The sequence below is a fragment of the Neodiprion fabricii genome, chromosome 3, assembly GCF_021155785.1.
Source record: "Neodiprion fabricii isolate iyNeoFabr1 chromosome 3, iyNeoFabr1.1, whole genome shotgun sequence".
NCBI classification, from domain to species: domain Eukaryota; kingdom Metazoa; phylum Arthropoda; class Insecta; order Hymenoptera; family Diprionidae; genus Neodiprion; species Neodiprion fabricii.
The window spans coordinates 11,215,046-11,238,296 of record NC_060241.1 but is presented as its reverse complement, the minus strand read 5'-3'; the positions used below and the strand labels follow the sequence as shown (position 1 = coordinate 11,238,296).

The 23,251-nt window shown below is 35.5% G+C and overlaps 1 protein-coding gene across 2 annotated transcripts; it reads left to right on the top strand.

Moving 5' to 3' along the window:
• The first annotated feature begins 9,233 nt into the window (after positions 1-9,233).
• Positions 9,234-22,118, top strand: LOC124178538 (zinc finger CCHC domain-containing protein 8 homolog). Of its 2 annotated transcripts, none has more exons than XM_046561973.1 (7): positions 9,234-9,629; positions 13,163-13,409; positions 13,648-13,955; positions 14,745-14,958; positions 15,585-15,768; positions 15,883-16,025; positions 18,575-22,118. In XM_046561973.1, the coding sequence occupies exons 1-7, from the start codon at positions 9,262-9,264 to the stop codon at positions 19,034-19,036; spliced, it is 1,926 nt and encodes a 641-aa protein (XP_046417929.1). In that variant the 5' UTR covers positions 9,234-9,261; the 3' UTR covers positions 19,037-22,118. The 2 variants fall into 2 exon arrangements, with proteins under 2 accessions (XP_046417929.1, XP_046417928.1); XM_046561972.1 differs by having other exon boundaries at positions 18,572-22,118.
• The last annotated feature ends 1,133 nt before the right edge of the window (positions 22,119-23,251 follow it).

Here is a 23,251-nt window from a genome sequence, read left to right as displayed (position 1 = left end):
GTATACATTTTCGTAGAAATACAATGAGCATTATGAGTACAATGAGAACACTCTGGGGCGAGTGTTTCCATACTTATGAAAGGTAGTGTATATTCATTTGAAAAAAAAACGGCAATTTCTCAAATAATTTATTAAAAAATCTGAAAAACTTCACACAGAGTACCTTTTAGTCGTACTTTGATGCAACCAATTATGGGGCAAATCTGAGATGGTCGAAAAAAAAGTGGGCGAGTTGACGGAGAATCCTTCCTTTTCGGGTTAAATTCCGAAAATATTGGTTTTTGGAAAAAAAGGTAGTAACCGAAGTTGTTCAGAACTTGATTCTCAACAAGTTTGTTGCTATTCATTTATGCCATTAAGTTGAAAATAAACTAGATAATGGAAATATTTCGAATTTGTCGCTTTTTTCAGGTTTAATTCCAAAAATCTTGATCCTAGAAGAAAAACTCTGAAATCTAAACTTGTAGAGAATCAAAATTTATACAACTTTTGTTTTGACGGTTTTTCTGTAAAATCAAAACCGGCTGAGTTATTCAAGAAAAACCATCTTGACCTAAAAAACCATTTTTCGAATATACGCATAAGCATGATTTGGTCGCTATTTTGAATTTACACTCCCAGTGACCCCCCCGAGACAGCTGTGAAAAAAAAATTCACTAAATAATTATTCGTGGGTTCGGTCGGTTTTTTGCCTATAATGACTGGACTATCTGGAACATTGTTAATTTTTCTACGAGCGCGTGTCGCGGTCATCATTATGCTGTGACATAAGAATAATTCATTAAATTCCAATTATGCTTCGACTCAATTTTAATTCACTGTAGCGACAAAATAATTACTGTATTGTACGTTTTGTATTGAAACAATTTTAATTTGTGGAATCTTTATTATCTTGGCACGTTATCTGTATTCAATAATGAGGATCTGATATTTTCGTAAAAGAATGAATTTCGTACTTTGTTTTTATTATGCTACATATTGTTTATGTATTTGAAAAGTAAAATGGCTTGCCAGTGGGAAGTCTACTCCGTAAACGTTGCCTGATACAAAGTGGAATAACTATATGTTATTCTCTTGTACGATACGTCGTTCGGAGTGAAACGTACTTGAATTGTTAATACCGAAATGCTAAAGATATTCACAAATTTTACTTTATCTGACTAGTCCTGTGTCAAAATATCGTCAGTCGTCACAAAGATAATTACAATAATAATTTCGCTGCTTACGTCCGAAAATAAACAACATAACGGGACTACAAGTTGATTCCGGATTCTGGACGAATATATGTATTATAGGGCTTCCTTGTCAAAATCAAAGTCAAAAGTTCCTGATCAATTATTCGAAAAAACGACGTTCTTCATAAAAAATAATTGAAATTCAATTGAATGTTATCAGTTTCGTTTTAATTTTTATAGATTTTTCTGCATCATTATCAGAATTGAGAACAGAATTCGCTGGTTAACTTTTTCACAAATTGTAGTACAAATTATTTCTACATGAATAATTTCTCGAATATTTCTTGGAAATCCCCCACGGACAAAAGCCTCGACTTGGGTGTAAATTCGTACCCACAATTTTTTTTTATGGAAATTCAGCATTATCTAAGTCGGGGGTACGAATTTACACCAAGTTGAGGCTCTTTTCCGCGAGGGATAACTTTTTCGTACAAATTATTTACAAATTAACCGGGGAATTTCGATATCAATTCTGACGATGATCCAAGAAATTAAAAGATTGATTGAAAAAGAAATCCGAAAAAATTAAATTTCCATTTCTTTGAATGAAAAAAGGCGTTTTCCCGAAAAATTTGTTAGGAACTTTCGACTCCAATTTTGACAAGGATTCCCCCTGTCAAGTATTTGCTGTGAATTACGAGGCACCCTGCATAGCAAGTGCAGAATTGGCAGGATTCTTGTTAATGATATCTACAATTGCATAACAGAAATTTGCAGTATAAAACACTTACCATTGCAACGAACGATTCGTTCGTCGGCGCGTCAAATTTAACTTTTTTCGGTTTAGCCGTGCGAGGTAACTTATCCATTGTTGCAATCACAAAATTATTGTTGTTTGTAACAAATATATCTATAGACACTAGCCGCGTGAAAAGTTGCACGTGATTAGAACTTGTGACACGGCAAATTACCAAAACACTCGCGTTTGCTTCGTTCGCCGCGAAAAGTGAATGTGGACGGTACGCGAGGAAACGCAGAAGTGACGGCCGCGCGGATAGTGGGGACAGTGGCGTGTGAGGGATAGTACTTGGAATCCGAAGAAGTTGATTCCTTCGAGAGTTCCAAATTTCTGTGAAATATTATAGGATTGTGCCGCACTTTGATGTACAGCAGTAACACATACCCTGACTTTTCGTAGGTCGTATACGATGCAGAAACTAACCCAAAACTCACTAGCGCATCCGTAGCGTATACCATCTACGGGAAGTCACGGTATGTAGTTTTATAACGATTTCCACCTAATAAGTAACTTTCAGGTAATTCGTCTAACGTAAAAAAAAAAAATTTGGTAGCATCATTCAGAACTAGGCGTAATTGACAAATGTAAAAATGAAACGAAGCAAATAAAGTATGAAATCCTTATTTGTTGAGAGTTAAAAACAGAAAAAATTGGCAAGCAAATCTTCATCAGAATTTTAACAAGGATCGGCCCTGTAAAATATTTGCCACGAATCTTGAACCGTTGTATGCAGTAATTGTATGTATGTACAATGACATAGATTTTTTGCGGGATGTATTTCTACTATTGTTAAACACATCCGGTTCAGAAATAATTTCGCGTATATATTAGGGTAATCTTTAAAACAGGCTCGGACGATTGGCAACCGCCCCCCCTCCAAATTTGCTATAAATAAATAAATATTGGTCTGTTCAAGAGCACAATTTTTTATCTCAACCCTAACACTCACGCCTATACTTGCGTGTTTCCTGCAATTTCGGTATTTATTTTACTGCCGCATCTAATCTTTCGGTCAATGATCTGTAAGTATGACAATTTTGCGGACATCGATGCTACTATTAGATGAGGATATCCGGAGCGTATATGGAGCATTCTATGTCAATTATTCGCCATTTATATCTGCCTTTTTGACGAACAGGAATTAATGGATAGGTATTTTCGTTTTTGTTAATGATTTTCTATCAAATCGATGAAAAAAGGCAGATTTAAGTGGTGCGTACTCGATGTAGAATGCCCCAAAACCCTTCAATAAAATACAAAAGAATAATTTTCTTTAAAATTTTCAACAGAATTAAAATTGGTCGGGGTCACGGGTAGGTTGGTTTCGCATGGAATGCCTCGTTCACGTACAGTCGGGCTACGTGCGATTACGAATAGTTACCGCGATTGTGAACTGATATTACCATTTCCAAACGATGCCTTATAATATGGACGAATTTCAAAATCTAACGATTATTCTGAGTGAGTTGTACATTTTTTCGTATCCACCTAAAAGCCCATGTTCTCGTCGGCACTGCAGATTGTTGCTTTAGCAGAAACATAGGACGTGTGCGTATTACCATGTGGTGTTACCATCTGGTACCACTTCGGTCGACTACAGCGCTTCTGGAGGTTCAACGTTGAACTAAATTACAGACTTCTCGTGCATCAGAACGGGCTCCTGTCACCTGAAAATCGCCCGCACAAATCGTGCCATATTTACAGAAAACTGACTGGTGCTTTAGGTTTTCCCGGATTACGTGTGTGTTTTTGTACGTCCGTATCTCCCTGGCAAAAGTGAAAGAAATTCTGATATCGTACAAGCGGTGAATATTCAACAAGTCGCTAGCCCGATCGGCCACGTTTGACGAGACGTGATTTTATTGAGTTCATCATTATTTTTATTAGACGTTATCGGTGATCTGCGATAGTAGTGACTGAGATACAGACGTACAATTTTATTCAAGCTATGTTTTGAAAATTTTTCCAGTCAGATTCGTACCCCCGTGTTATCAGGATTTGTGTGGGCGATTTCCCCGCTTCTGACGTCACGAAATATATGTAGGACATGCCAGGTCAGCGGCACCTTAATATGAGGTAGCCTGGTGACAGAAAAAGATTCCCCGAGCCGGTGAAAAAGAGGGACATAGTAAGACGAGTATTCCTCTCTTTCTACGGCAATAGCGTACCTACCGTAATTCACTGCCACAAGCACTGCGGCGATATTGTATTCCGAATGATATGTGTTATACATACATATCTCCTAGTAGTGGGTAAGGTTATTGAAATAAGACATTAATATCAATTTAACGTATTTTTAAATGAAATAATCTAATTTATAAATGTGTAACGGATGTATCCGCCAGAAAGGTAAGTAAAAAATTGAAACGTAAATATCGTAATATTTATAAGTAATTAAAATGTATATAAAAATATATGTATGTAGCAATATATATTTTAACATATATCGTACAAACTAATACAATCTTTTATAACATCTTGCTCAAGCTTGCACGTAGAAACCCAACATTTCCTTGTCATAATTTCATTAATTAAGTATCGACATCTGCTATAACGCGAAAATCTAGCCGCATACTTAGAGCATTGATTTTGATACTTGCAAGGTTATAAGCTGAGAAGGTATTGGGAAATCATCCACTCAGATACGCTACCTGACGGATCAAATATAAACTACTCTATGCAGGTCGAGCTTAAACTGCTGATATCAAATATAATATGTGAAAAATGTAGTTTAAAAGTGTTAAACTTTTTTTTAAATATTAAGTAATCAATTATTATCTATAAGCTTAGTTATTACTTAAAAACATCTTAAATTTCAATATTTGATCAAAAAATTTAATCATGGAGTTTCCACCACGAGAAAATAAAAAAAAAAAATAAAAAAATAAAAAAAAGTGTTTTCATTACATTTCACCAAAAATGACTTCATACCAACATGTAAGTAATTACCTATAGAATTTCATTTCATAATTATTTGTTTATCATCAATATGAAATGAATTTTTTTGTAGTGTAATATTTGTCAGAAAAAATAAAAAAAAGTAAACATTAAATTTTGTTTTTCATTGCAGCCAATGTTGCGATATTGCACCCACAATTTCATGCGGTGGATCTTGTAAACGAGAAGTTTGGAGACAGAATGCAATTATTTTATACTCATTATCACAACTAGTATCTGATTGCTGTAGGCCACATTTCATTAGATGTCCCGCATCAAGTATATCTTCACCACCAATAAAATTTTTATGACTAGGCTGAGTATTTGCAAACTCACAAATTTCTTGTATTGAAATTTTCATATTTTATTGAATTTTTTTTGAAAATTCGAGTTTAATAACTGTAAATAAATACACGCTTTCACATAAGAACACGAAAGCTGATTTAAAAATGCGTTTTAGAATAGTTACTGCTTCTGCCGCAAGGAGAAGCCACGCCCCCGGCAGATTTCCCAATGTCGATATGTCCAAAAAACCCAAGGCGCCGGTGCCCTGTGTGTGACGTCGGAACGGTACCTGGTGGAAATTTCCAGATGTTAGACACCGGAATCACTCACACAGCTACAGTTAGACTCACATCAGTAGTTTGGGTCACCAATTACCGATAAAGAATTAAAATACACCGGACAACGGGCATTCTGTCGCTCTAATCGAACGAACCGAGGAAGGAGTAATTATTGGATAAAAGATTTAATTAATTGGCTTACCTCTTGAGAATACTCTGGATATGATGACTTGCAGCGTAGATTGGTGAGAGGATTTAACGGAATAACTGATTTTAATATATTTGGATGCTTTGATCAACTTGGATTTATTTTATAAGTTCAATATTTCAAGTCAGAAAAACGGAGTTACTTAGTGTAAGATCTTAAATTAATATGACAAAATGGAGCTGAAAGCTCGCTGGACTTTTGGGCAGAGTAACTTTGTATGAAAAGTTTAAATGCAAAAGGCAAAAGGATTTTATCGCGAGACTGTACCGGAACAAGATGACGAATCTGGTGCTAGAAACCAAGAGGACGATCGGGTGATCGGTCGCCGTTTTTATAGGGGTCGATCGTTGCGCAGAACGATCCCCCTCTTTAGATTTTTGTCACCCTTTGCGCACCTCCCCCTTTTTCTAGGAATTCTAATTAGAACACAACATCTTCGCCGCATGCACGCCTGTGATCTTAGTTCATTAGCTATTACTATATTGCAAGTTTTTAGATATGGTGTAGGTGCGGGGTCTTTGTTCTGTAATTTTCCATTCTGCGTGGGCTTTGTTGTTGGGGCGCAAGCCCCCCTTGGTCCCTCGGCTACCTGTGCTTCTTCCCCTCTGTGGCGTGCTTTCAGCAGCTATTTCGTAATATGGTAATCGCAGTCCGTATGCGCTAGAGGTGACTCATGTTTCATGTTAGTGCCGTGTGCATTTTCGGGGTCACGATGCGCTTAATTCTAGTTCCTGTTTACTTCTTAATATTTTTACTATCTTGCTCGTTACAAAGTCCAGATGTCATATTGGTTACTCGTCGTTTGTTAGTTTTAAAGCGTGTATCTATATAAAATTACATATGTATTATAATTGATTACTGTCGTTATTCACCTGGAGTACAATAGCGATTGTTTATGAAACATAGTTGCTATTTGCTTAACATTATTAGAATCGCGCTGCTGCGAATATTCTGAGGTGTTTGTGTTATAACTATCTTAACAGATTTAGGGTATTTAACAATTTGATAATTCATAGTTTTAGAGCAGATTTACATGTGTGCTTTCGTATATAATTCTCTTCTGTAATTATTAATTCTTATATTGATATAAATCAGCTTGGAAGCTTCTAGAACGTTTTTCTTATGTTTGTTGATTGCCTGTTATTGGGCGTTGCCACGTATGCATCTTTGAGTTTATTGCGAGTTGATTTACCTTCGATCATTTCGTCGGTAAGTTTCCTAATGTGTTCTCCAGATGAAGCTCTGTATGGCTCCACATTGGAGATCTGCATTGTCTTCAGAACGTTGCGCGTGTTGCCTACAATACGGCGTTACGGAGGAAGGTATAGTTCATGCTGGATAATTAGTATTCACAGTTTTGAAGGTTTTGCAGTCTCTGGTTTTATGGGTTATTGCAGCAGTGCTATCTTTACATGATATTGGTTATACATTTATCTATGGTTTTACAGTCTTCTATACTCCAGGCTATATGGTAAAGCGTAAGTTGCTTATAGTATAGCTCTCAGCTCCGAATGCACAAATGGCATTCTCGAGTGCTATATAATAATTGGATATAATCGTGTTAGTTAATTAAAGTGGTAATATGATAGTGATATATAATAACGTATAATAATATTATAGCTCTTTGTATTGCGAAGATCTCGTAACATGGTTTTTAAGCTTTGGTTAGTGAATGTCACAGTTAACAAATAGTTAGACAGTTGTTTTAATTCCTTATGGTTACAAGATTCTCGTACTTCGAGTTTGGTTAGTTGATAAAAGTAACATGCAGTAATAATAGTCGATAAAACATACGGACGTTCCGGTCGGATGTTACATGTGCGACGAGCGTGAGTGTTCGGGGCGCTGACGTCAGTCAACGAATCGCGAGCGTGCGAGACAGAGAAAGGTATTCATCTTACTATCCCCCTCTCTGTACAGCTTTCCACTTACACGAAAAGGTACACCAGGCTGCCTCCATACTGAATATGCTCTAAGACAGAACGACACATGGATAACATATTAGGAAACTTAATGATAAAATGAGTGTAGGTAAATCAACTCACGGGACGATCTGTAAGGCGAAACAGCCAAACAGAATTACAATCATTATATAAATATAGTAACAATCAATCCTATAAGATGAACAAAGCTTATACCAGTTTTTAGGTGAAACGTAAAAAAACATATCCCTAGCTCCTTACAAGTATTGCACGACATCAAGGAATAAACTCAACGATGTATACGTGGCAATGCCCAGTAACAGGCAACTAACAAGCATAAGAACAACACTCCAATACCTTTCCAGCCAATCCATAGAGGCCCGGCGACTTTCGTCTGGATGGTATGGACTGAACCATACCTGAAATTTCTCAGGTATGGAATTCCATACCTGGGAATTTCAGCGATTTTTTTTCCGCATTAATGCTATAGTTGGAAAAACCAGAGAAATCAGAAATCTACCATACCGATTAACGATACTGTATCTCTAATGTAGAATACAAATTTTACTCTATCGGAGCGCTGGTAACTATGTTTACTGTTTACAATAGCCGGATTAACCGGTTATCCTAACCCTATTAGTTTCGCTTGCGTGTACCTGTGCCCTATATACCAATTGATCGACTATCATATATTCATACAGAGAGATATTGAATATACATAAATAATTTATTTATGTATAATTTATATTTATTCGATATAAATTTAAAATATGTGTAATACATATGGCTACTGTTAAAAATTGACCCCCCCCCCCCCCCCCCCACTCCATGCCTGAAAAATTCATAAGTCGCCGGGCCTGAATCTATATGAATATAAGAATTAATAATTACCGAAGAGAATTATACGAAAAGCACCTACATAAACCGATTCCGAAACCACTAACTATCGAATCCTTAAATACCCTAACTCTGTTAAGATTGTTACAACACGAACACCTAAAAATATTCGCAGGAGCGCAATCCTAGTATTAGCTTTAATATTAAATAATTGGTTTCTACCACCAAATTCGTTATCTCGTCCTCGGTACAATTTCGCGGTAAAATCCTATTACCTTTTGCATTCAAACTTTTCCCACGAAGTTACTCTTGTCTAAACTCCAGTGAGCTTTCCGCTTCATTTTGTTATACTAATTTAAAATCTAACACTAGGAACCACGTTGTTTGCGACTTGAAATCTGAAACTACAAAATAAATCCAAGTTAATCAAAGTATTCAAATATATCCAAATCAGTCATTCCATCAAACCCTCTCACTAATCTGCGCTACAATTCATCATATTCAGACAACTTTCCAAAGGTAAGCCAATTTAAATCTTTCATCTATCAATTACTCCTTCCTCGGTTCGTTTGATTAGAGCGATAGAATAACCGTTGTTCGGTGTATTTCAATACTTTATCGGTAATTGGTGACCCAAACTACCGATGTGAGTCTAATTGTGTGATCGATTCCAGTGTTTAGCCTCTGGAGTGCCCGGAATGTCTGATTGGTTCTTTAAAAACTCCCTAGATTCCGACTCCGTTTCGGATCTGTGAATTCCGGCCCATGGGAACGCAGCCTCATGCGTGTCTGCTGTGGTATCATTAGTGAAATCGCAGACATGGCGTCGACTGAGAAAATTATTAAGTCTCGGAAACGAAAATTACTGCTGGATACCGACATTTATGAGCTAGACCCTGAAGATCGATCTCCAGTTGCATCACCACCTACTATTATAATTCCACCTTCCGATGAGGATCTCGATGAGTCTAATGTAAGCCAGGAGTCAGAGACGTTCGATAACCTCTCCGGACCTGTCATCTTCGACAAAACAGTTGGTCCTGGCGTTGCCCCGGAAGGTTTTATACTCATCGACGAAGATGTTGGCGTTGATGAAACCGATAATTCACACAGCCAAATGTACGATGCATCGTCCGAGACATTGAGACCGATTTTCAAAGTTATGTTTAGAGACATTGATATTGCCAGGTATGGACTACGTTCATTTTTGACGTAAAATAGATCGTCGGTAGATTCAGCGGAAGAAGTTGTGACAGTAGAAAAAATTGCTCATATCCCTGAAACTTTTTATAAAACATAACAAGTTTGATGGAAATCTGTTTTTAATTCATTTATGTACGATACTTCCAGTGAATTGTGATGAAAGGGTGTATTTCGGAATATACTCGCAGTACTGCAAGTACTGGTAACCGCGTTCCGAAATCACACAACAACTTATTGCCGCCAGGCAGTGATGTCATGAAATTTGTGACGTTATTGACTGTGACTACTGCGGTTTGGGACATGAGACAGTTGCAGTACTTGAGAGATGGCCGCGTCCTCGGTGTAGCGTTCCGATTTTACTGCGACTGGCAACTTGAAGTAAAAAGGAACACAGTTCATAGTTGACTGTGTGATGTCACAGTCGGCAGTACTGGAAGTATATTTCGGAATACACCCAAAGAAAGCACCTCTAAATATTAATATTTACATGACCGAAGTTAGTCGTAATGGCATAAAAAGACACTAGAAGACAATCACTATTTTGCAACTTAATGACTGATGGAATTGAGTTTGACAAATTGGAGTAGTATTGCCTTAGTACAGCTTATTATTTTACACTTGGTCTGATGTTGCTAAATAACGATTGCCTCGAATACCACATTATATGATTCACGCTATCATCTGCAACCTCATTAATATTTGGGCCACCAGGGTATGATATTCTGTGTCTTTGCAAAAATGAAAATCAAAACAAACGAAATAATTGCTTAGTTAGAACCAAACACAGGAATGCATAGGTGTCCGTATTTACTTGGATAATTGGATCTGACACATAGAATAGCAATTATGACGGAATAGAAATGACGAAAAATCGAATAGAATGATATATTTGGTAAAGCATGGATCAGTATCGCATAAGCATATGGCTATACAATAAATGATTGTTTATTGATTTAACTATGAACTTGTAAATTAATTGGGTTGTTGGGTGCGGAAGCGAACGAGAACTTCAAAACCTTGTAGAAATATTCTATATCGAACCTAAATGTCTATCAAATTTGATTCGTGAGGGTACGCAATTGTTACCTATTTTTTATAAAGGATTTACCGATGAATAATTTTTCTGCTAGGCGTGGAAACGACCAAGGACTTTGAAACCTGGTCGGAATATTCTAGATAGAACCCCAAACTCAATCAAATTTGATTTATGAGGGTACAAGATCGTTAACTATTTTTCATAAATAATTTACTAATGAACGATATTAGCTGGTAGGTGCGGAAATGACCGACAACCTCAAAACTTTGTGGGAATATTGTACGTTAAACCTCAAACTTAATCGAATTTGATTCGCGACGGTATGCGATCGTTAAGGATTTTTTATAAATAATTTACTCATACAATTTTGCTTGCTGGGTGCGGAAACGATTGAGGACTTTAAAATTTGTAAAGTCGTCCTTTGATAACCGCTAAAAATGATAAAAAATGATTCACGGGAGTACACCGTTGTTTACTCATAAACAACTTTTGTTGCATGACTGATACTGTTAGTGATATATTTCCTCAATTCAGCTGACATCTAACTTACGCTTTGCATTATTTAGAATCAATGACATGGATATAGCGAGATTTTGGCTTCTTTACTTCTTGATTTTCTCTGGGTTTCTATTTTTTTCCGAGATTATTTATAATTCTGAAAGGGATTTTGACATCACAAACTCCGGTATGGTTTTATGCCATGCAAGTGTAGTTTTAGTTAAGCGTAATGGTTTTTGAATGCATTTATCTTCAATAAAATAGCATGATTCTTGAAAAAAGTTCCAGATCCCCAAAGAGTGATGTATTAAAGTATTGATTAATCACGTTTGATCTCGAGCCTAAAGTTTTGATTAATAATGAGTTCTGATGGAAAAATTTTTCAACGCTAAGTAAGGTAACTTGAGACTAAATTTTGCATTGACATAAATAATCCATCTTTATCCAAACCTTGCAATCCAGCTGATTGATAAAAGCTTCAGGTATACAAAATGTATTGTTTTTTAATTTTACTTTAATGAATAACCACTCTATCAGCAAAAGCCCGCGTTTACCTGAAAAACATATCAATATGAGTATTTTATCCAAATTTCAAGCAAATCAGTAAAAAATGAACTGTGGTACGCCAGACGCCAGCTATGAAGATGTAATATTAAAAAAAATGTATTTGAAATTTTACAACTAATTATTTAGATGGAAGTGGAATTTTTAAACAAATCAAATTCTTCAGATTCATATGTTCGGGCTTCCGGTTCAGGAGTACCTTTTGTAACCTCGTTTTTCTGATGTTTATTTGGGACTCAGGCACATGAGAATTTTTTCTCTATTCAGTCTCCTCACCGAGGAAGTCCAACACCCTCCTTGAAAACAATTTTCTTTACTTACAATGTCGCGATTATTTGAACAGATATTGGTCTTAATACACCAGAATTATTTGTGCAATCAGTTGTGCATCTAGAATTTCACGAGTTTGAACTTTCAAATTGCTGACCAAGTTACGTTCACTCCTCACAAATTTATCATCCGAACTCAGAATCGGCGCCAATTAGAGTTTTCCATCAGACTTCATTGACACGAATAAATACTTCAGGTATGTGAAAAATTTATTCAATAGATTGCACAAATAGTTATCGCGTAGTTCTATGTACGTTAAAGTGTTTAAAAAAAAAATGTTGTAATTTTTTCGAAACAGGTTTAAAAGCTTCATTTAGGTATAAAAATATGCCTGTTAAAATTTAAGTGCTTAATATTAACATTGCGAGGTTGCACATAGTACTTTTCTGATTTCTGTAAGAATAACATGGGAAAACTGATATTTGCTCTTTCTGATTTTTATAACTAGCTAACAATGTTTTACACAGAAAATTCACAGAGATATTTTTGTAGAGAATTGAACACTGTTCAAAAAAAGTCTTTTATAATATCATGATAAATCTACTCTTTCAAAAGTTACTTACAGGCTTTCAATTTGTTTTTTTGAAACACCCAAATATACGTGTCTTGGCACATAAAGATTTTTTATAAAATGGAAGTTTGTAACGTTACTCTATCAATTACATCAGAAAGATATCAAGCAACTTAATAAATTTTCAATAATTGAAGTAAACAAATATTAACATTTTATCACGCTAACATTACGAATTTCGTCCTCGTAAGGAAACTCATTCAATATTGCGCTTATACCTAGGTTGGAGAAACAGAAGTAAATTTGATGAATGGTGCAGGGTGATAGAGATTTCCAATTATCATTATGTTATTTATTATTATAGGTCTTTCCTCAATTGTCGCTTATTAATTTTACTTTTTAAGCCTTAATAGTTCTCAATTATTGTTATAAGATGCAATAATCTCATTAACTCGGTTCACAGTCATTATCATTGCCTTCTGAGTTTCTTATTTTATGTGAAATTCATTTTCTCTTTCCCATATTACTTCATTTATTTCATTGCTCATATATTTCGACAAGTTTTCATTTAAATTACAGGAAGCACGGGCAGGCCATTGAAGCATTTTTATTAAATTTGCTTTCTGCGACTACAAAATCTAAAGGAAAGTATGACCCTTCTGGCTCTGTACTTGAGATTTGGGATCAACAAGGGGTATCGGAAGAACAAGAAGCCACCTGTTCAACAGTCCCTGACAATAACCAATCAGCAGCAGAGGACCAACTTTTTGTGATTGATACTCAGCCTAAATTAAAAGATGATTTAGACATTCCTACATATGGAAAGGTTTGATAATTTTCTCATTTTTAGTCTTCTAGAATTTGATTATTCAGGAGGTAAAATGGATGTAATCTAACTTGCAAATCAATATGGTGCCATCAAACTGTTATGACGAGGGGCAGATTTCATATTATGACTGATACAGAGGGATTTCATTTCTATATTCGTTTGTTTTTTGTGTTACTTGCTGATTGGAAATTGTTCGAAAACTATATTGTACATCTTTTTTATGCGGTATGAATAGAAATTCGAAAGAGTATTAGAAAAACATGCCGAGAAGATTGTGGCAAACCTACCTGAAGATCACGCTCCAAAGTTGTCATGTTTCAACTGCTTGGGCAATCACAATTTACGTGATTGTATCAAGCCGCGCAATCATGCCAATATAAACAGAAATCGGAAGGAGTTTACTGCAAACATGAAGCCTAGAAATGGAAGATATCACTTAGAGGAAGAACAAAAATTTGGACATTTTGTGCCAGGGCATCTGAGTAAAAACCTTCGAAAAGCTTTGGGGCTTAGAGACAATGAACTACCTAGACATATTTACAGGTGAAAATTCCACCATCTTGTAATAGAAAAATACTTTCTTTTCCTATCTTTTTAAATGTAACGTATCACCAATTCTGAAAGCATACCTACCAACTCGCAATAATGATTGGCATGCTTCATAATATCTTATTAAAAAATAATGGTGTTTGTTGCCACCAATCCACATAGCACATTTTTTACTAATGATTATCGTATTAATACCGTAGAGAGAAAAATTCAGTTGCTTAATTCAGGTCCACTGAATCATGATAACTACTGTGCAAAATCTTTTTTTTTTTCTTTTTAATCGTCAAATTGCTAGTGGAGATTGTTTGTGAACCTTATAGTTAACAAAACTTCAACCTATCTACCATTTTTATCTGCCATCCATTTAATTGAAAATTAACAATCATCTGCAAACTTATTGCTAAAGTTCTATCAATAATTGACTATACAAAAACTATGACAATCAGTGAAATTATAGTTAGCTTTATGAAAAGTGTGCTACTTGGCAAAAAACATATTTTGTATTATAGCAATTCACAGAAGTGAAACACTTTTTTTACTCACAGTGATGTTTGGGAGACGTCATTCATTTCATGTGCTATTGTAGAATTTGACATCTCCGAGACGTCAAGGAAGGCGCCAAGAATCGTGTGTCAAGCCAAATTCAAGAGTATTTTTCGGACGCATTAAATTCCGTTTTATTTGTCTGTCAAGGAGTTAACAAAACTAATTATTTTGGGGAAAGATGGGTCAATATTTTTATTTATTTTTTTTCATTTTTGTACCTTAAAACATTTCTTTTAGCATGAGATTACTTGGCTACCCTCCAGGGTGGATGGAGGAAGCTCGAGTACAACACTCTGGATTGACGCTGTTTAATTCAGAAGGGAATGCAGATCTTGATCCCACTGACGAAGAAGGAGAAATTATTGTTGCTGGAGAAAAAGATGAATTTGACATCAAGAAAATATATGACTTTCCAGGATTTAATGTCGTTCCTCCTCACGGTACACGAGATGTTAGTAATTTCTATTTCAACAAAAATCGTATGTGCTATCGAAATTATGCACCAATTTCTGGAATGGGGAAATTATTCAGGCGTGGATAATGGAAAAAGTGGCAAATAACTTTATTAAAATTCTCACTTCACTGAGACACAACAGTACAGTTAATGACTCAATATATGTTCCCTGCATTTTTTGAATTCATACTGTTATTATTTCGAATATTAGAGGTTTATGAAAGGACAAAAAGTAAACTACTACTCAAGTAATAAGTTTGTAACTCCTTTTCTTTGCCATCCCCTACAATAGTTGCAATGCTTACATTCTGTATCTGTTTGTATATGTTTTTTAAAAACTACAATCCCCCAAAATTATAGAAAGAAATTGCTTAACTAATATTCTAAGAAAATTATGGTATTCGCAGAATCTGAAAAATGTCAAATTTTATTATTGTAAAATATTCAACGTGTGCAGTTCAAATATTCAGAGTAACGACTTGTAAGATGTTTTGAACATGGGATCAAAATATTGTTTCTATACATAAAAGTTAGTAGTATGCTGCTTGAAAAATAATTTCAATTTCTCCAACAATGAGATCAATTATAATATTCAATCTGAAAATTTGCTTATTCTAATGCAGGAATACAAGTATTTTGGAACACCACGAATGCAAGAAATGCATAGCAAGGAGGTCATGCTTTCAAGACTGAGTGGTAGAAAAGTGCAGGACGGTTATCAGAGAAAGAAGATGAAAGTGAACAGATCTGGAACGGTGAAAAACACGTCCATTTCTCCTATTGAAATGGAAATTGCGGATATAGAAGGTATAACGCCACACTATGTTCACTATTGATAATCTTGCAATCCAATTCATAGTTTCTCTGGTATGAAAATATCTTTGCTACTTTTTCGTTCTTTAATTTCGTTATTTAATTCAGATGATGTGGTTGCAACTTTGGCAGTAAATGAATTATGCACCCCGCCGTTACCTACGGACACACCTCCCAAGCCTGATGAACCACCCGAAGCACCGCAAAACTTTGATAGTCAGTCGCAAAATCTACCATCTCCTAACTCCACGGTAAGCTACAGAATTCTTTTTTTTTTCGTATGAAATATAAAGCGAAAGTACCTATTAGTATCTGTCACAAGGCAACTTGATTTCGGTTCATGATTAATTCCTGCGAGTAGTGATTGCGCAGATATTTTATCACGAACAATAAATATAAAGGACCCCGCAGAATCCTTACAATAATTGGCTCTCAGTCGAATTGGCTGGATTCTCAGTATGTTATAGTACATGTATATCCTCCCTATCAAAAAATCTCATGGAGTTTCCATGATATAGGCTTCGGAAAGGGGGCGTGCGGTTTCTTTGATATCTATGTTGAGAAAAATCTTGACCTCAATAATATAATTGTGCGGAGAATTTCTTGGAAATGTAGGTCAGGGTACGTCGAAATACAGACTCCAATTTTTTCCAACGTTTCGGCTGGTTCTGTGGGCCCTCCTCAGGGAAACAATTTTATTCAATAAGAGTTAGGCGCAGACATCGATTACACTATTGCTGTGGAGATCGTTGACCACGTTTCCAATGTATTATAAATAAATTGTAACTGTCTGAAGACGATCTCCACAGCAATAGTGTAATATACATCTGCGCCTAACTCTTATTGAATAATATTGTTTTCCCAAGGAGGGCCCACGGAACCTGCCGAAACGTTGGAAAAAATTGGAGTCTGTATTTCGACGTTCCCTGTCCTACATTTCCAAGAAATTCTCCGCAAAATTTGATATCTAAGGATTACGCGATATTTACAAATTACAAAGCTGTAAGGGGGACTTGAAATCAAACAAATGACTCAAAAACTGCACAGCCGATCCCGCAGAGACTCCACACATGTGTGAAAAACAGGACAAGTCGATTATTGCAAGAGTTGGAGGGTCTCGTTCTTCACGTGAAATTTGACGTTGCGCCTCCTTCCAGTAAACCAGCACGTTCATAGATAGAATTAATGCATTGATGGAATCAATCACAGCTTCCTGCCTATCTTTGGTAATCAACCATGCTAAGTTTTTTGTTATTTGTTTGATTTCAAGTTCCCTTGAAGCTTTATAATTAATGAAAATCATGAAATCCACAGATATAAAAAAATCTGGACACCTGTTTCCGAGCCTGTATTTAAGAAACTACTGATTTTTGGGACTTGTGTCCATGAGAACTCCATGAGATTGGGAGGACATGTATTAAAACATACTAAAAATTCGGCCAATTCGATCAGAAGCCAATTTCCATAAGGTTTCTGCGGAGTCCTTTGAAACTTTACGTTTCCTTTTTTATTTTGCTTCATGTTTTATAATTTTCGTTAAATAGAAGAGGTTGACAATTTTCTTTGTAATCGAAGGCAATATGTCGACAGCATGTAATGTGTATAAATCAACTCACATCCACATCGTTTTTGCCCCATGAAGCCTTACAAGTTTTTAACAAAATATGTTTTCGTACCGAAATCACTAAATTGCAAGCATTAATCAATGCATTCATTAGGTAAAAAAATAGATCGTCTGATATATCTAAAAAATCCATGGACTGTTTTGACACAATTAATAACTGAAGGGTCTTTTCATCAAGAGAGGCAAATTTCGCTTTGTGAGCCTCGGTTATAACTTGTGTCTGTATCTGAGTAAAAGATACCAGTTTTACTTTTTCACTATGTATCACTTAGGTAAAGTTGAAGAAGAAGAAAAAGAATTCTAATCAATTGCTAATGAACGTAATAAATTAGCACCGTTATTACTACCCTCATGGGAAAAAACCCTCAACTTAGCTATAAAATGGGTACTGGGACCGAATATCTTGGGAATAAAAACTCATGCAAACATAACTCATGACAAAAATAACTCAAGCAAAAATAACTTACAACAAAAGGAACTCATTACATGAATAACTTGTAGCAAAAATAACTCACGACAAAGATAACTCATATCATTTTTTCGTTACTGCATATGTGTATTTCTTAATTGGCTTAATGTTATGAAAAATATGTTTAAGTGTAACAATTATTTGTTAATTTTTATTTTTTTTTCTCCAATCTAATATCACAATAAAAATGTAGCCAGATTATGCAATGTTAGATTCTTGTGTCGAATGATTTCAAAGCAAAATAATACCAAACAATAATTTTTCGTACGGGATAGTGTGTTATGGTTTAGCTTATGCGCGTTTGTCATACAGAGGCCGAACTTATTCTAACTTTTGGACTGCGACAGTCATCTTTCACGTTTTTTGTACAGGGCGTTGTGTTGTGGTTGCAGTTCTTTTTTATTAATTAAGGTTGTTGGTTTAGGTTATCTTTGCCATAAGTTATTTTTGTCGTAAGTTATTCTTGTCATAAGTTGTTTTTGTCTGAATTATTTCTCACCAGTTATTTTTTGTTGAATTATTTTTGTACGGATTATTAAAGTCGGTTACGGTGAATTCATACTTTGAACTTCCTTCTTGTGAGAATTTAGCATTATCCGTAATTTAGGCGTACGAATTTACACCCAAGTTGAGTTTTTTTTCCATGACAGTGTAACAACTTTTTTCTGTGTCATCTCATCATGACAATATATTCTTATGTGTAGCAGCAAAATACGGTGCCATCATCGCGAGCAGGTTCACCATCACTGTCTGATTTAGAGATTGCGAAAAAACAACTTCTTGCGGAGTTGGATGAACCCGCGCTACCATCAGATCCAGGAAAATCTGTGAATGTTGGAAACTTGAGTACCATTTCAAATCATTCTGACAGCACTGGAATGCCGCCCCCGTGTAATGCAGAGCATACACCCCAGTCGACTAGAATACAGAACAGGGAAAACAATTCTCATTCAAGTAACACAGGTGCAGTGAAATCCATCAACCTGGGCACTCCTGTTCTACAAAGTACATCACCGTATAACAGGCTACCGTCGTCTGAAAAATTTTCTAAAGATATTTGTGACGTATTAAATTTTGAAAACCTGCCGGATTCAACAGGTCAATATGAGAAAATGAGCGAGATTATTCAAAAAGTACGTGGTACGGTGTCAAAGTTGCAACAGGAATAATTGTCAGAATATTAAGGAAATGTTCAGTCTGTGGGTTTCATTTCTCTGTTTGAAAGTTCATGTTTCGAAGTGTAAAATAAATAATTGTTATTACATTGTAATTTCTTAAATTACATAAGAATTATTCTTATACAATTCAAAAGAAATGAAAATAGCTTATGAATATTATAATTTTACAGTCTGTAAAATTGTCATTCGAGTAACCTTAATTATATACAAGATACTACTTATAAATAGTGGCGTAAAATTATTATACCGTGTGTCTGTGAAGAAAGTGCGCATCTTATCCGCGTGCGTTAAATCGTTCGAATTTTATTGGCTGACAGTTATCGCCTGATTGAACAGCCGATGCAATACTAATCGCAACTATCAGAAAATGTCCTTAGGGGCCCACCGTTACCTGTGGACAACTGCTGTTGGTGTTGTTACGAAAAACAATTCGTCGATTCGGAGTTGATCCGAAGTAAAATCAATCAGACACACGTTAATCATGCCAGTCAAGTCATCGGATTCCTTCCATGGTCAATTTATTACTGTAATCCGAAAATCATTATTAACAAAATACTTATCCAAACCTTTGTGCTCCCTTTGCGAACTCGGAAGAGGTTATATTCGCAAGGGAAGCGCGCAGTTTTGGTGAAGTATTTTGTTAATAATAATTTTCGGATTACAGTAATAAATTGATTATGGAAGGAATCCGATGACTTGATCGACACGATTAACGTGTGTCTAATTGATTTTACTTCGGATCAGCTCCGAATCAACGAACTGTTTTTCGTAACAAAACCGACGGCAGTTGTCCACAGGTAATGGTGGGCCCCTAAGGGCATTTTCTGATAATTGCGATTGGTATTGCATCGGCTGTTCAATCAGGCGGTAACTGTCAGCCAATAAAATTCGAACGACTTAACCGCACGTGCATAAGGTGCGCACTTTCCTCATGGACACACGGTATACGAATTGTAATTGGTAAGGTCAGAAAAATTCTTGTCAGCCAATAACATTAGGTAAGTCTGATGAGAATTTTGGAGAACAAATAACTTATCCGAATGCCGCCAGTAAATTAGCTACTTTGGATGGTCAATGGACTGTGGTATACATAATGCAAACGATATTGAAAGTGGCAAAATACATAAGAATATACAGATCCCATTAAATCACCTGAATTTGAAATGTGTAACATGGACAAAAAATTCAGAATTGTTAGGTCTGGAGTAGTATTTAGCAATACCAGAAAAATATTGCTCAACTAATTCTATTATTATAATAATTTTTTGAAGCCCCAACTTTCTGAGAAAACTTGCAAGGGGTCCTGGATTGATCAAGAATGGCTCATAAGAACATTCAATCTGATAAGTTATAATAGATTTTATACACGTGTATTGTTACTGTACAGAATATCTCAGAGATAAATTACAATTATTCGTATTTTCCAATTACAAAATAAAACAGAATTTATAATCGATGACTGATTATTTACCAAGCTGATAACTACTGATATTACGATTTGTGGAGACTTTTTCTTCCATCTTCACAATAATAGTACATTCTATATTCAGGGTGGTAAGAAGGAAGTCCCACTAGTGAAATCGCCTACTGCCAGTCGTGCATGCAATTTTTTTATTGTTCTAGTCTATTTGAAAACTTGCCTTTCGCACATGTAAAGTGAGTGCAAAAAGTTGCTGTTTTATGAGTACTACGCAAGTGGGCGGGCATGGAACTCTGCGCTCGCTTGCGAGTGTGCATGAAAACGTCAGTTTTCCGCCCACTTCCCTCGCACAACAAGGCGTTTTTTTGAGGAGGGTCGGCCATAATATATATTCGGATAGTTTAATTCTAATGCTATGTGTGCTGAGATTCAAGTACATGATGTTTCACCTGTTATCATCTGCTATTGAGTATATCTCTTAAAGCGAGTCTCTTATATCACTTCGTGTAAACCCTCTGTGAATACGAATTAACTGCCTCATGTCAAATCCTCGATAGCTGTGTTAATTTGTTTTATTACTACCCTATTGTTTTATTTTACTTCCTTCTTGTATTACTTACCTTGTTGTTAAAATAAAATCTGTTGAGATTGCGAATGCCAATTTCATGGATTTTAGTTATAGGAAAAGGAGTATTCTGGATGTAATTGATATTGTTGGGAGAAAGTAAAGTGTCATTAAAAATATTTATTATTTATAGAAAACTTAGCTGGAATTTTACAATTTTGGGAAAAAGTTTTAGATGATGATAATATTTATACAGAGACGTAGATCTTTGTAAATATTCTCGACATTCAAAAATATTTCGTTTATATACATATAAATATGTGATGGTTGATGGTCTTACAATTTCTTTTACATTTTTCATCAGTGTTTGTCTCGCTGGGGAAGAAGTATATAATTTTATGTGATTTTGATTTCATCAGATATAACAAATATTGAACCTTGGCCAAGAAATTACAATTCATTTGAAATAACTATCAACTATAGTATAGAAAAATTACAAAATTCTTTATCCTATGAAAATAATGGAATCTTTGTGGAAAGTTACATCACAATTAAAGTCCTCAGGTTCAACCCATAGCCGAAATGGTGAAAAGTTTTGACTCTTAGTTTTGCAATCTAATTGAAGTTACAAACGAATGAAGTACTAGAACTATTATTAGAGTTATTTTAGTCAAATTTGACACCTGAAATAAAATTCTAATTATTGGCAGATTTGTAATTGCAGACTAAATACATATGCAATTTTAGTTTATAATTATCGGCCATGAAGGCCATATCCGTACAGAGAAACGGTTTTGGGTAAAATCGTACACAGAAGTTGTAGGGAAAGAGATTTACGATATGGCCTTGTCCCTGATTAGCCAAACTCAGATTATTAATTTGCCCCTTGTTGCTGGAAATTTTCTCTTGGGTTCCTATAAAGATGGGAGTTGTACTGCATTGATAGCCGATCAAAGTTCTGAGTGGTTAAAACTCTGAACGGTTAAAACTCCGAACGGTTAAAACCCTGATCAATCAAAGCCTTAAATCGGATAGAGTTCCGAATGTTACCAACCTTTGGAAATGCCCCGAAGCATTTACTGCATATACATATTGAAAGAAAAATCCGGTGTGGACTTCTATAAAATATTTTTCGGTGACAATCCTGCACTATTTGATGTAAATCTAACACTGCCTGCGATCAATCTAACACTATCTGCCGTTGAAGTTCTGAGTTGACCACGAAGATTGTTCTATCGTAATCCGCAATGGCCACTTTTTCACAATATAAGGTTGGTAACTTAGTTTTCACCATTCTGAGGAAAATGGTTCTACAGAATATTTTTGTATAGGAGAATTGTTATAAAGGAATTATTCTATGGAATAGTTTCAGTTTCACGCACCCAACACTATACTCGTTCGACACAACACACATTCAACACAATTAATTTAAATTAAATTAGATTAAATCAAATTAAATTAAATTACAATGTACGACAATGACGATTAAATGTATGATTTTGATGATTAGATGATTGCTCTAAATCTGAGTTGTGCCAAACACAATCTGTACAACAATTCTCCTGTGCAAAAATATTGTGTAGAACAACTTTTGTGTACAATGAATCATAGAGGAATATTTCTGAAGCGAATCTCGAATTCATTTCTGTGGAAAAATATTCTGCAGAACAATTCTCCTGTTTTTGTGTCTGTACTGTCCCCAAAGCATGTGGTTAGTTTTGGGGAGGGGTGGAAGGGGGGGGCTGCTGAAAGGCTTCGCTAAGCTACATGTGGGGAAGGGGTCTTAATCTGCGATATGTGGTTTTATAATTGATGCATTTGAATTCATTTATCCGTCGGTAATATTGTCTATTTCGCATTCACAAGTGTCAATGACGTGCCTTCGTAATAGGGGCACTTGAAATTCAGCTTGATTATTACAGAAAAGTTGACAATTATTTTCCTCTTCATAATAATTTGCATGTGTGGCTAGTTTCGTCATTCGTTCCTTCAGACGTTTTAGGATAATAAAAATTAAAAAGAAAGCTACTTGTTGATGAATTTTTCAAGGTACAAATTTTTTTGTAAACACATGCCTTTCTGGCGGGGGTGTCAAAAGTGTCCAGAATAGAGCTATGTCATTTATGGACAGCTATTTGTGTAGACCATACAATTGAAGAGTCACTCGTAGATAACATGGAGCAGGACAAAGATAACCTGACTGAGAAAAAAAAAATGTAAA